Raw genomic sequence first — 13,719 nt, 5'->3', positions numbered from 1 at the left:
TCCTTTTTTTATAGCGGAAACTCTGATGTATCCACACAATGGCTGTTGGAAGCAGGACTTGCCGCCATCTTGGAAATGATGTCAAATGACGCGTTTCGCTGAGGTGCATTGTCGATCGATCTGCTGACGTTCACAGGTCGGATGTCCGACTTCGAGAGGCGTTCCAGATGTTATTTTCAAGTAGGAGGAACAATCAGATTTGCGAGTTTTCTGGAACGCAGAATTAGTTTCAACCCTAATTAAACATTAATCAAGGTCTAAAGGATTACTTGAAAACTCAAGTCCAGATAACTCACTCCAGGAGCAGTTTGGCACCCGTGCATTACAGCAAATCAGGAAAACTGCCTCAATAATTACACTGACACAGGGATTATGGGATAAAAAAAATGCAAAATACTGTTCATGGATTGTGAGAAATATCTAAAGCAAATGTTCTCAGCTCAACCACCATTGGCAGGAGTGGCAGTTTTAGACTCATTTTAGCAACACAACCGTTCAAAAGCTTGGGGTCAGAAAGATTATTTTTTGCTGAAATAAATTAATACTTTAATTCAGTAAGGATGCATTAAATTGATCAAAAGTGACAATAAAGACATTAATAATGTTACAAAATCTTTTTCTTTTTCATTTATTTTAAATCAAATAAATGCAGTTATTATATCAATAAACTGCAGTTACTGGAGTAATGATGCTGAAAATGAATCTTTGATCACAGGAATAAATTCATATATTCACATTGAAAACAAATATTTTAAATTAAAATGATATTTCACAATATTACTGTTTTTACTGTATTTTTTGATAAAAATAGATGCAGAGTTGGTGAACAAATACATTTTCAAAATTCTTACCGAGCCACTAGTGCCAGTGAAATCACAAACTTCACAAAGCTAGAAAATTGATTACAAGGGCCATACAATCATTTTATGATCGCAAATCAAATGTAGAGGACAGATATGAACTGCAGACCTCGTTTGAAAGACCGTTTCTGTTCGACTGTCGTGACATTATTATCTGACTGATATAGAAATAAACGAATCCCCTAAAAGAGATGAAGATGTTAAAGGATTGTTTCTCCAGGTCGCATATACGAGCGGTCAGTTCAGTTTTTTGCATCATGTCTCAAGTCGTCAACTTATTCATGAAGTTCACTCTCAACATCAAATTATAAAGAATATAACAGATTGTGTAATCATTTTCATCTTGTTTTTCTGGATTGTCTTTATTTGCTCTTATTGTGGTGAATTCATATACAGGTGAAACTCGAAAAATTTGAATTATTGTGCAAAAGTTCGTATATTTCAGTAATTCAAATTAAAAGGTGAAACTAATATATTTAGTATTTATAACTATATAAATATGCACGATTATACTTTTCAGAGGGCTGACATTTCTGTATTTAAAATCCTTTTTTTATTGATTTCATGTAATATTCTAATTTTCTGAGATTTTGAATTTGTCGTTTTCATAAGCTGTAAGCCATAATCATCAAAATTATAACTTTTGCACGATATTTTTCGAGTTTCACCTGTATATTTGAAATATTTCACAGTGTCTTACCTACTGAGCTGACTTACCTGTGTCTGTCATAAGGTCAAAGGTCAATATGTTCTCTGGCGTTTGTGTGACTCCTCTTTGGGCGGGTCGGCCAGCATGACCTTCATCTTGACCCCGTTCACCACTTTGCCGTGCAGAAGCGCTATGGCGTCGTGAGCCGACTTACGGTCCGAGTACTTGATATATCCCACATTACGGCCGGGAACCAAATAAACCTCCATCAGGGAACCGAACCGACTGTGTGGAGAAAACGCACAACATTTCTGGATTGTTTTCAATTGGTTCAAGGAAATTAATCAAACTAACCAATTATAACATAGTTTTTTTAAATTATAATAATTATGAGACATCTACAATATCAATCAACACTCTCACACACATACATAATTATGATTTTCTTTTAATGTTTATGTAAGTCTCTTCTGCTCACTAAGGCTGCTTTATTTGATAAAAACACAGCAAAGATGGTAATATTGTGAAATATTATTACAATGTAAAATAACTGTTTTCTATGTGAATATATAGTATATTTATTACTGTGATCAAAGCTGAATTTTCAGCATCATTACTCCAGTCTTCAGCGTCACATGATCCTTCAGAAATCAGTTTAATATGATGATCAGGAAACATTTCTGATTATCAATGTTGAAAACAGTACTTAATATGAATAGATAAAGTTGCAAAAGATTTCCATTCCAAATTTTGAAAAAAATTAACATCAAAGAATCTTGAAAAAAATTAGCAGCTTGACTGTTTTCAACATTGATAATAATAATTATAATAATAATAATAACAACAACAACTGCTTATCGAGCAGCAAATCAGTATATATGAAATGAAACAGTTCACAATATTACCGTTTTACAGTGTTTTTGATTGAATAAATGCAGTCTTGATGAACATTCGTCTTCTTTCAAAAACATTGAAAAAATCGTAATTATTTCAAACCTTTGACTGGTAGTGTATATAATATCACCCAGTCTATAAGCATGTGTTCATGTCAGTAGTGGAACAACATTTATGGGAAATATTCACATAAATTCAGACACAATACACCACAACGCTCCAACACTATCAGAGCTGGTGTGTAAATCAATCCCACACACAGACAAACACACACACACACAGACAGTCACACACACACACACACCAGAACAGGTCCTCCAGAACGTCCACAGGCAGAGGTGAGGGGTTGAAGATGACGAAGAGTCTCTCCTTCACCACGCCGTCAGACGACACCAGCTTCTTCAGAGAAGGAAGAGCCACATCAGTCTGAACACGAGCTTTCTGGGCCACAGGAGGCGCTGTGTAGCCCTACAGGAACACACACACACACACACACATCACTGATCAGTCTGACCACTTCTGATCAGCTTTTCTTTAGTCTCCAAAGCCAATATAAATGGAGGATAAGCTCATATATAATGATGACACAATGCTTTTTAACAACAAAGATTTAAACAGTAAAATTAAACCAGAAAATAAAAGTATATTTCATTTTTGGGTGACCCTTTACACAGACTGGTGTGATGTTTCCAGTTATTAACATCATCATAAATCTAGCAGAGCTTTTTAATTAAGCATATTTTCAGTTTTTCTTTTTCCATTTATTAATTTTTTATATACATTTTAAAGAATTCTTTACACTTTCTATTATCACCTTGACATTAAATGACAGAAAACTAGTTATATTTAACATTTAGCATATTTAAAGCTGCACTGTGTGATTTTTACCCACATCTAGCGGTGAAAAGGTATATGACACTCCACTGAATATTAGTTTCTGTTCCTCTCAATTCCGATTTCGTTTTAACTCCTACGGTGGCCAATCATGTAGTCCAAGATTAACATGGCTTGCAGTTCGACCTCGTCCATGAGTGTTCCTTCAAGTGATGAGGTTATTTTAGAAAACTATTATAATTTGCAGTAATTTAATTTGACAGGTAGCTTATAGGTTATGATATCTATGTAAAATGAATAATAGTCTAATGTTTTCGTTATTTTTTTACCATTTCATTGCTAACATCAGTTATCAGGTTCCCAGACGAATGCAGGCGAATCTTAGTAAAGTAACTTTTATCAGTGCTATCGTTATTCTGCATGTTGTACGACATCACTAGCGTAAGGCAAAGTTTACATTGTAGGCTATATGATTTTCTCCGTGAGCAGAGATCAGTTGATGTGACGGAGGTGCAAGCAATCACCCTCTTGACATTCAACACGCTGCCATCGAGTGTTAAAACGCGAAAGGCGAAGCTTGAATTAACGGGTATGTCCCTCTTTGGCTAATGTACTTTCAAGATGGAGGGGCAACATGGCGACCGACATTAGAACCCCTTACCCGTATGCATTTTCAATGGCATATTATACACTCACGAGAATACTTTATTACTTGAACGAAGTAAATATACATTAATGAGCACATATATTTTATATATATGCACATATAAAGAACTAAGTGTTTTTAGCTATGAATAAACTAAAAAAGTTACAGTGTAGCTTTAACATCTCCCTCTCTTTTGACCACCGTAATCATTTTTAAAAAATTTGCTATGGGAGCAACAGGGAGTGCTATAATTATATTGGCTGTCTTCTGTTCAACACTGCAGAAGTTTACACCAATATAATGACTTCCGCTTCTGAAAATGGCATGTACAAAAATCACGTGATAACTATGACTCACAGGATAAAAAAAACACAACAATTAACAATCGTAGAATTAGGGCTGTGTTGAGGTGGCAATTTTTTACCAGCGCGTGGTTGGGGGATTGTTTTGAAAAAAATATATTTGTGTTTATTTGAGCAAAATAAGTGTTTATTTGAGCAATTCCGTCAAATAAACAACACACGAAAGCCTGTAAAGCATTGAAATAAATATCACAGGGTTCCTGCACACTTTTTAAAGTCAAATTTAAGGCTTTTTAAGGCCTGAAGAAATCTAAATTAATACCGTACATTAGGGGTGTGCAATATTGACAAAAATATATCTCGATATTTTAAACGCTTTGTTGATAATAATTAGATGATATTTTACTGATTTGAGTTTTTGTGCTGGTGCAATGGCTGGTATAGGCCTGTTGTTGACAGCAGACTCATGAAGATATTCATATTTTTTATATTCTATGCAGTGGTCAGTTCACAGTAGTGACAGAAATGATTAATTAATGTGCAATATTTGCCACCTTAAATTGATTTCCAGGGGCATTTTCACCTATATATGGACATTTTTCCTAAACTTATTTAGAGTTATGCATCACCTTTTATGTCAAATACTAACATTCAAATTATTCAAATTAAATTATACAGTAATTATACTTATTTATACAATAATACTTAATTACACAATAATTATACAGTACCACCGTTACCAGTCAAATTAAATCATTCAATCAAAATCCATCTTTGCAGTGCAGAGGTGACACAGAAGCGGCATCAGAAGTGGCATTAATATTTACACTCCATTTACAATTGCATAAATAAAGCTATGAGATAGTTTTTTAAAAATCAATATTCAATATTTAAATATGAAATGATTTCTAATTTTAACTAGTGCTGTGCGTTAAACGCGTTATTAACGGCGTTAACGCAAACACATTTTAACGGCGTCAATTTTTTTATCGCGAGATTAACGCTCTTTTTGGCCTAGCAAACAACACCACACCGGATAGCTAGACGGAAACAAAACAACAGGCACGCCGCACGTACTTGTTTGGGCTTGCGCGCCAGCCAAAGAGTAGTAGGCTAACGGTACGTTTTGAGTGGATGGCGCGAGCGTGAGACGCCGATCTAGAGACGTGCACTCTCAACGCAGTAGAGTGCGGCGCGGGACTAGATTTGATGGCCGAGTGCGAGGGCGGGCTCGAGCGGTACTCACTCTGTGTGCGGATACGGGAGAATAAAACGATTCGCGGGACTCCCGCAAACTAGAAATATCTATGAATAAAACATAAAAACTAATACATTTTTATTCATATGTTGCAGAAAAGCAACAAGAACAACTAAAACAAAATAGAAACGATTTACAGGCCAGAGTTTCTTTTTATAACATGTTTGCAGCGTTGAGGGATGTAGCCAATCACAGACATATGAAGAAGCATCAGAAGCATTTAAAATAGACTCCCCTCACCGCTCAAAACAGACTTTTTGTTCAGTGCTGAATTCTGTAAGCTGGCAAATCCTCAAATTATAACAAACAAAGTGTATATATTATGAAAGATGCATTGTGCAGTCAGCTTCACTGATAATAACAGATGTGTGAGATTGCGATGAACTGATGTCAGCTTTTTAGGAATTATTAAGGGAGCGCACTTTGCGCGCATTCAGTCATGCCAAACCATGCACTCAGTAGCCTGCTTGCTTTTATGTTATAACAGTGGTTTGTGTGTTAATGCTTTAATAACAAATAATTTATCAGGAGCATTTATGCTGATGTGTATGGTGGCGACACGTAGGCGAAAGTATTTGGAGGTAGCCTACAAAAAAAAGAGTGTATTTGCGGGCGGGAGCGGGACAAAAATGTTGCGGGCGGGAGAAAGTAACATAGAAAATAGTTGAGAACGTCAGTTATAACGACCCACGTATGAAAAAAATTGACGGGTTTAAATCGGGCTTGGGCTCATAATTACAGTTTATGTGTCGGGCCGGGCTCGGACCCAATGCGCACGGGCTCGGGTCGGGCTTGATTTTTTTGGGCCCGATCTAAGCTCTACAATGGATGACTTCAGACAGAAGCACATGGATACCACAGCTAAGAACAAACTTAATGCTGATCCACTTTTCCATGTTGATAAGAGCATTAAAATTAGAAAAAATAATGAGACAAATAGAAATCAAGGGACATTTAGAATAGATAAAAATGTGCGATTAATCGCGAGTTAACTATGGCATTAATGCGATTAATCGCGATTAAATATTTTAATCGTTTGACAGCACTAATTTTAACGTTTTAATTAAAGGGTACTTTAAATATGAAACTAAAACCGCCACTAGGCGGCAGCAATTCACTGTCTTAATACCGTAAGCGAGTTGAGGGAGTCATTCATTCATTCAACCGATTTGTTCAAACGGCTGATTCATTCGGGAAAGAAACAAGTGATTGTTCATTGAATCGTTAAAATGACTCGTTCAAAACGCGGATTTCAGTCAAGAAATCATCGCTGTCTATTGCATTGAGACTCAGGTACGGTTTCATTTTGAAATTCTAGTCGGCGAAATAAAGGGAAAACAAACAATATTGACAATATGTTGTCTAAAAAGTAACTCACAATGTTAATTTATTTTTAATTTAACTATAGTATAACATAAATATCACACTTGTGCACGGGAAAACGGCACTCTTACTGATGTGATATTCTAATATAAGAACATAATATGATATAAATATAAGACAAAAACTAATTTGGGGACATAGGCCTACCTATAACTGCACACATCACGCAGTGAAAGCACGAGAGACAAATGCAATGTCAGCTCACAGTGCCTCCTACATCGTTAAAACAATGATTACAATATCATAGTAGACAACCTTCTACTATCATATCATATCATAGTCGCACACCCCTACGCACATAAAGAATGAACTTACGACTGAACTGACATTTGCCAACTTTCTTCTCTCCTCTCTCGCGTGCAGGAGACAGACGTTATTCTGCCACGAATGTGATGAGAATTGTCACGTGAACAAGCAAATCCACAAAGATAGAATAATAAAAAATAATACTACGGGTATTAGATAGTTTTAATTTGGAAAACATTTAGATATGTCTAAGTCGAAGTGTCATCTAAAATTTAAGACCTTTCATAAGTAAAAATAAGACTTTATAAGACTTTTTATGGCCTTATATTTTAAAAATCTAATTTAAGACTTTTTAAGACTTTTTAAGGATCCGCGGGAACCCTGTATCAGTAAATAATGGGAACTTAAATAATATAATAAAGTAAAATCAATTTTTTTTACTTTCGTTTTATATTTCCCATACCGCTCTGCGCTTTGAAAGGGATGTGGGACACCAACAGGAAAGAGACCATCGATCTCTTTTCTGATAATCTTCATGTTTTCTACTTGGTGTAAAAGGTATGAAGAGCGAATTTTATCTTCCATGAGGGCGAGACATTTAGGCTACGTTTGATTTTTGTGCTGCCAGAGAAATCGAAACTAAAATCACCCGCGTGTGTGAAACGCGTTTTACAAATATACTTGACAGCTAGGTAGGCTAGCTGTCCTACAGCGTTTTTCTACTTTACCACAGTAAAGAATACGAATATAATATGTCTAATTAAAAGCGAACCAAGGAAGAAACGTTTATAATCCCATTTGAAAATGGGTGAGACATGAGTGAAGATTTGGGGAAAGAAACAAGAGATTCCATGCGGAGATGAGTCACGATTTTTGAATATTCGATTAGTTGATTTAATTTTAGAATATCGAATAGGTTGTGCGATTATTCTCTAAAAATTAAACTCTCCATGTTTTCGGTGCTGATGCGTTGATGATGCGTTCATGTAACCAGAGGGTGACGCTGCCAATAATCCACATAACAGCTGTCACAAAGAACAGGCAAAAGTAATGATCATGAATGTGTCAAATATTGCAAGGAGACATTTTAAATGTTTATAAATAAACTAGTGTTTTCTGTGTCAGTGTCGGCTGCAAAGATTAAGTTGACGATGCTCGTCATGTTCGCAGTGAACGCACCTATAGAGAGAAATGCACATTTCATACGGATTATCCTATATAGGATTATAAATTTTATTTAAATGTTTAATTTAGATTTCCAATACAATAGTATTTTATATTGAGAAAGTTCATAAATGATGAGACCAGGAAATCTCTGCAAACGGTAAGGGTTCCCAGCAGGATATTCCTGACTGTCCCATCTCAGTAATGGGAAGGCCATGCCTTTCTCACCGGGTGAAGACTCATGCTGATCAAGTTTGAACACCTGCTATTTTGTTACTGAGACCGTTTGTCTTGGAGTTCTTGTCTCAGTACGAGAAGTCCTGCACCGTTCTGTTCTCATGTCTAAGCTCATTTACATGCTGTTCATCACAATGTAATCCCTCCCCCTTGAAATGTATATAAACTACAATGTAAAGTTCCCTTAGTTAGACTTGACTTGGGTAAGATTTTGGACGAAGCAGACTACAGCAAATAAAGAATCCTGCTTAAAAGATACCCCTAAGTCTCCTGGTTTTCGCTTTGAGTTTTTCTACACTTAAGAAGAAGGTTTACAACACCTACATAAGCAGAGAGTAGGCTAACCGGTTTCTTTTCGTTTTTAATTGTTTAGTTTAAAATAGACAATTCAAGCTTTCTATGTGGAACAATTCTATATTAAACTCGCTGATAATCGGGTGACCAGATCGCAAACCAGAATTCAAAGCCGACAAAGCTTAAATTGATGGGCTCACGCACAACTCTCTGCTTCGTCATGAATCCAAATGTTTCCATGAATGCGATCTAACATCTAATTGCTAACCTATTATTTATTTTGTAAACAAAGCTTTGTGCTTCACTCGTGTGATAATACTCATGTAAAACAGCATTCACATACGGTGCTACTCAGCCAGCGCCGTGGTGCGGTGGTCAAGTTTACCGGCACAGCCCTACTTGCTCAAGTTGTGCCAGAACTGTATGACTTTGTCTTCCATGAAACACCAAAGTGAAAGTTTTGAAGAAATCACTCATTTAAAGAGACGGCAGAACTGACTAAGAGATGTGAAGATGTTCCTGGTTGAATGAACATTACTCACGGCGCTGGTCTTCATTAGCTGCGCTCCGCAGGGGCCGTTCCACACCATCGACATCATCTGAGCGGCCACGAGCTGCATCGCCATCTTCCCCACGGGACTGCACACACACACACACACACACACACAACTAATTAAATCTGCACTTCTTTAACATCGCTGAGATACAGCAGTCTAGAACTACATGACAGAAAAACTTCAACCTCAAGGTATCCAAATGGTGTACTATTTCCTGTCGATGTTCAAAGTGTTTAGATAGTCAAAACTAAATTTATTCAGACACCTTCAACATTTCTCACATTATCACAGTTTATTCGCTATAGTTTAGAAAATGGTAATAAAATATGACAAGAACTCAGAGTTATCAAATCAGTGGTTTTTTCCATCCTTCTGTTAGACTGTCTCACAAATGAATTATGTTGAATATCTGTCAGCTGTTAAATTTAACCACACCATTAGATAATACCAATTTAGGTAAACAAATTACCAAGTAATGTTTAATATTGTTCAGTCTGTGGTGTAAAAAGGTCGCATTAGCAATTAAAGAAAAAACACTTCAGCAAAACATGATCAGGTCAAAGTGTCAATCATGTTTGGTGCCATATTTTACTGGTAGTCACTGTATGAAGAATTTGTGGGTATAAAATGTCACAGTTTATGTTATTTTGCTATCCTCACTTACTTAAATGAACTATAGTGTCTTGCACCCACTAGTAAAAAAAGATACAAAATTCTATCAGGTGTCTGAATAATTTTTGGTTTGACTATACAGGTATACCTCACAATCCCTAATGCAACAGAAGAGACTTAAGGTGAGTTTATCTAGAGAATTACAACAATAACAGAACGAGACACAAGGATCTGTTAATGAGGCAGCATGAATGTATTTACCCTTCAGCAGAAACACTTTGTACATTGTGAAACAGAATTCAGATGAAGGTGAAGAGGACTGTACCTGGTCCTGTCCTCCCCGTCGTCTATGTAAGTGACTGACAGCCGGTTACCAGGCGGATACTCAAACCCATTCAGCTTCTCTTTGGCATAAACCGCAGAGCCCAGGTTATTATAGCGGACCACCACCTGACCTGCAGGACACACACACACACACAAAGAACAAATTAATCTATGAAAGGGGTGGGCGATATACCAGTACACGAATTACCAGTAGAAATTTGTCAACCTTCAGAGATTTTGGATAGCGGTTACGCTCATGTGACGTTGCTGTGCTGCACAGTCACGAAAGCTTATCGTTTTTAAGTATTGCGGTTTAAAAATAAGTGATTTAAGTGCAATAAGCTGTGAAAGACAACTCTTTTCAGCATATGGTCCATTCTACAGAATTGGTGCAAACTGCTGTCCGACAACCAAAAAACACATTTAAAAAGCATTTCAGTATTCAAATTTTAGATGTTTACGAAGATCCTTCTATTACCTATTGAATCCCACAATAATATTTAAAATATAATAAAAAATATAACAAAATATAAAGCTTAATAAATATAAAATCATAATTTATTTGGTACTTTCAATTGGGAGGTGGCTAACCCTAAATTTCAACTTGTGAAAATAAGATTTTTTTCCATAGTTTTTTAAAAATATTTTTTGATTTCGTTTAAAAAGTAAAGTTAAAAAAAAACACATTTATTTTATATTTATCTAAAATCATGAAACTTTATGTAAAAAAAAAATTGTGTCCTGCATTTTCATGTCACTACCAAAATAGTGTGTGTTTTAGCCCATTGGCTGAGACTGATTTTAAACACACCTCTACATTTCTGATCGTGAAATATTCCTGTGTGCCTCTCTCTCATTATAGATAGGTACCATCATTTTGATGGAAATGCGTTCAAAAGTCTGAAAATCTGTGTGGAACTTTAAGGGACCTTTTTTTCTGCAATTAAGCAAACTTTTTGGGGTGTAATTCCATAATATGTAGTTTTTATGTGTGTACAACTGTTCAGAAATGTGCCATGCTAGTTATCATCACTGAACTAGGCTAAAAACTATCTAAAATTGTCACTATCGAAACAGTCATGACCGAAACATGCCATCATTGTTTTGGTAGTGACAAAAGGGAACACAATCATTTATTTGGGGGAAATAAACAATTTTTTAGTACAGTTATGCAAAACATTAGTATCTAGTATGTTTTAGCATGCAAGTTAAAATTTAATGTACATTTCTGAAATACATAACTTAGAGCAGAGCTCAACATAAAAAAAAATCCCCATCAGAGTTTTACTGGCCCCTTCTATATTTTTACTGGCCCTGAAAGAAATAGAAGGAAAAGCACCATTAAACTGTATTGTATACATTAAGATTCATTTTTCTTGTCCCCTCACAATGACAGTAAACTAATTATTACATTACAAGAGTGATGAGCAATGTTACATAGGCTATATTTTCACTTCAAAATGGCGAAATTAGACAAAAGTATATTAGTTTGCCTGGTTATTTTTGTCATTCGTTTAACATTTATGACCTGAAAAACTGTCAATGAAGAAAAACTGAAGAACGCGCTGAATCTGATTGTAACAAGACTGAAGCGAAAACAAATTTGTGTAGCTTGCACTTAATCACACATTTTTAGGGGGGCTAGGCAGAAGTTTAGGGGGGAATTTGATTACACTATTTTTTAGGCACTCGGCAGGCCGGTTATGCACTTTGGTCGGCTTTTGTTGTAAATTTCCGGCAAACGAAACAGTACATGCCCTCATCGCCTTTCTCCACCCAGGATACTGTGTTTTCCATGACACTAAGAATTAGGACTGGGCGATATGGCCAAAAAATCATATCTCTGTATTTTTTGGTTAAATGGGTAGGCTATATACGATATATATCTCTGTACTTTCTACGTTTTTCTATTTGGATAAAGAAAATCTGTATTTATTTAAAAAAAATGTTATTTCACCTCCTGCTCAATGATATCCAAACAATGTTGATATTGAAGGATATGGAAACAAATATAGTGAATGTAATTTAGGCTATGCAATATGTTATGTGCAAAAAGGTGGTTAAAATCACATTACATTCTAACATTACAATCTAAAAACAAAAATAATGCTTTTGTTTTTAAAATGACTAAGGCTAAACTAAAAATGAAAATAAAAACAAAAGCACAAACTAGTTATATTAGCCTGCATTTGATTACCCCATTATAATGCTCACTTTCATAAAAACATACTTAGGTTTAAAATTCCACATATGGCACATTTATTGTCTCCAACAACAAATATTTTAGCAAGATGTATATTTTAGTCAGAATTATTGCGCTACTCTTCTATTGTGCTCGTCTGTTTGGCATGCGGTGGCGCTCGTTCACGGAAGCTTGAATTTTAGCGGAGATTCATTTGCAGAAGCTCGTCCTCTCCTGACAGTGAAATGGACATATTTGTTTGACTTTCTAACATTTACAGATGGAGAATATACCTGTGAAATGTAAGTTAAGCACTGAGGAAAGCACCACGTCTCAAACGCATTAAACAGCGCCAGTATTTATCTGTCAGTCTGCAACAGTATCTGTCAGAGCATCTGTCAGGGCAAGCTGCTTTAAACTTGTTAACTGTATCTTACCAGTTATTTTGAAGCGCTTAATATAAGCTTGTGTCATGTTTAGGACAAATTGTACTATGTTTTTCACTGCAGGAGCTCACACTGCGTACTCCGCTATATTTCAGATGTGCTCGTATCAAACTACTGTATCGATATAAACAGTATATTGCCTCATTCCATATCGTTAAAAAAAAAAATCTATATATTGTACAAACTCGATTTACCGCCCAGCCCTACTAGGAATGTTCTCTTTCTCGTATCAGCCTCGTAGTTCTTTGACATTTTAACACGTTATAAATAACCTGAAGTAACATTGACACTCTTCGCGCCACTGTATATGACGTTTGCTGTTTGTTTTGCTGATGGCCAATCAACTAGCCCGACATACTTTTTTACTGGCCCCGGCCCATCGGGCCATTGCTTATGTCGAGCCCTGCTTAGAGACATTTTCCTCTGATAACAGATCACTCTAAATTGTAGTGTGGACTCTGTAAAGCTGCTTTGAAACGATGTGTATTATGAAAAGCGCTATACAAAAAAAAAAAAAAAGTGAACTGAATTGAATATAACCTTTGCTGAAGCCGTACTGATCGATCTGCATCTCACAGAAGTCCATCCCCGGGATCAGGTCGAACAGGCCGTAGATCTGCTCCTGCGTGACCGCGGCCCGGGACGACACCATCAGGCACCGCGTGATGATGTCAGAGCTCCACGTGTCGCCCCCGGGGGCGAAGCTGCTGGACTCGTGTGCTGAGGGAAACACAAACCCTCAGGAAACCAAACCCCAATTGTGTGATATCAGCTCAATATTTAAAATCTACCACCAGTCAGGCTTAATTACAACTAGTGTAAAAAAATAAA

The 13,719-nt window shown here is 36.2% G+C and overlaps 1 protein-coding gene across 1 annotated transcript in view; it reads right to left on the bottom strand.

Moving 5' to 3' along the window:
• Positions 1-13,719, bottom strand: part of rbm45 (RNA binding motif protein 45) — a 33,537-nt gene that overhangs the window by 13,998 nt on the left and 5,820 nt on the right. The window contains exons 5-9 of the mRNA XM_077247112.1: positions 13,429-13,608; positions 10,262-10,391; positions 9,310-9,406; positions 2,708-2,871; positions 1,578-1,794 (exon numbers count right to left, since the gene is read on the bottom strand). Of these exons, the coding sequence (XP_077103227.1) occupies positions 1,602-1,794; positions 2,708-2,871; positions 9,310-9,406; positions 10,262-10,391; positions 13,429-13,608 (764 nt within the window). The 3' untranslated portion in view covers positions 1,578-1,601. The remainder of the gene's footprint in view (positions 1-1,577; positions 1,795-2,707; positions 2,872-9,309; positions 9,407-10,261; positions 10,392-13,428; positions 13,609-13,719) is intronic.

Source organism: Siphateles boraxobius, unplaced genomic scaffold (assembly GCF_051911475.1).
Source record: "Siphateles boraxobius isolate OS27281-9 unplaced genomic scaffold, OSU_SipBor_1 106, whole genome shotgun sequence".
Classification (NCBI taxonomy): Eukaryota; Metazoa; Chordata; class Actinopteri; order Cypriniformes; family Leuciscidae; genus Siphateles; species Siphateles boraxobius.
Note: the sequence above shows the minus strand (reverse complement) of the source record. Positions and strands in the feature narration are given on the sequence as shown.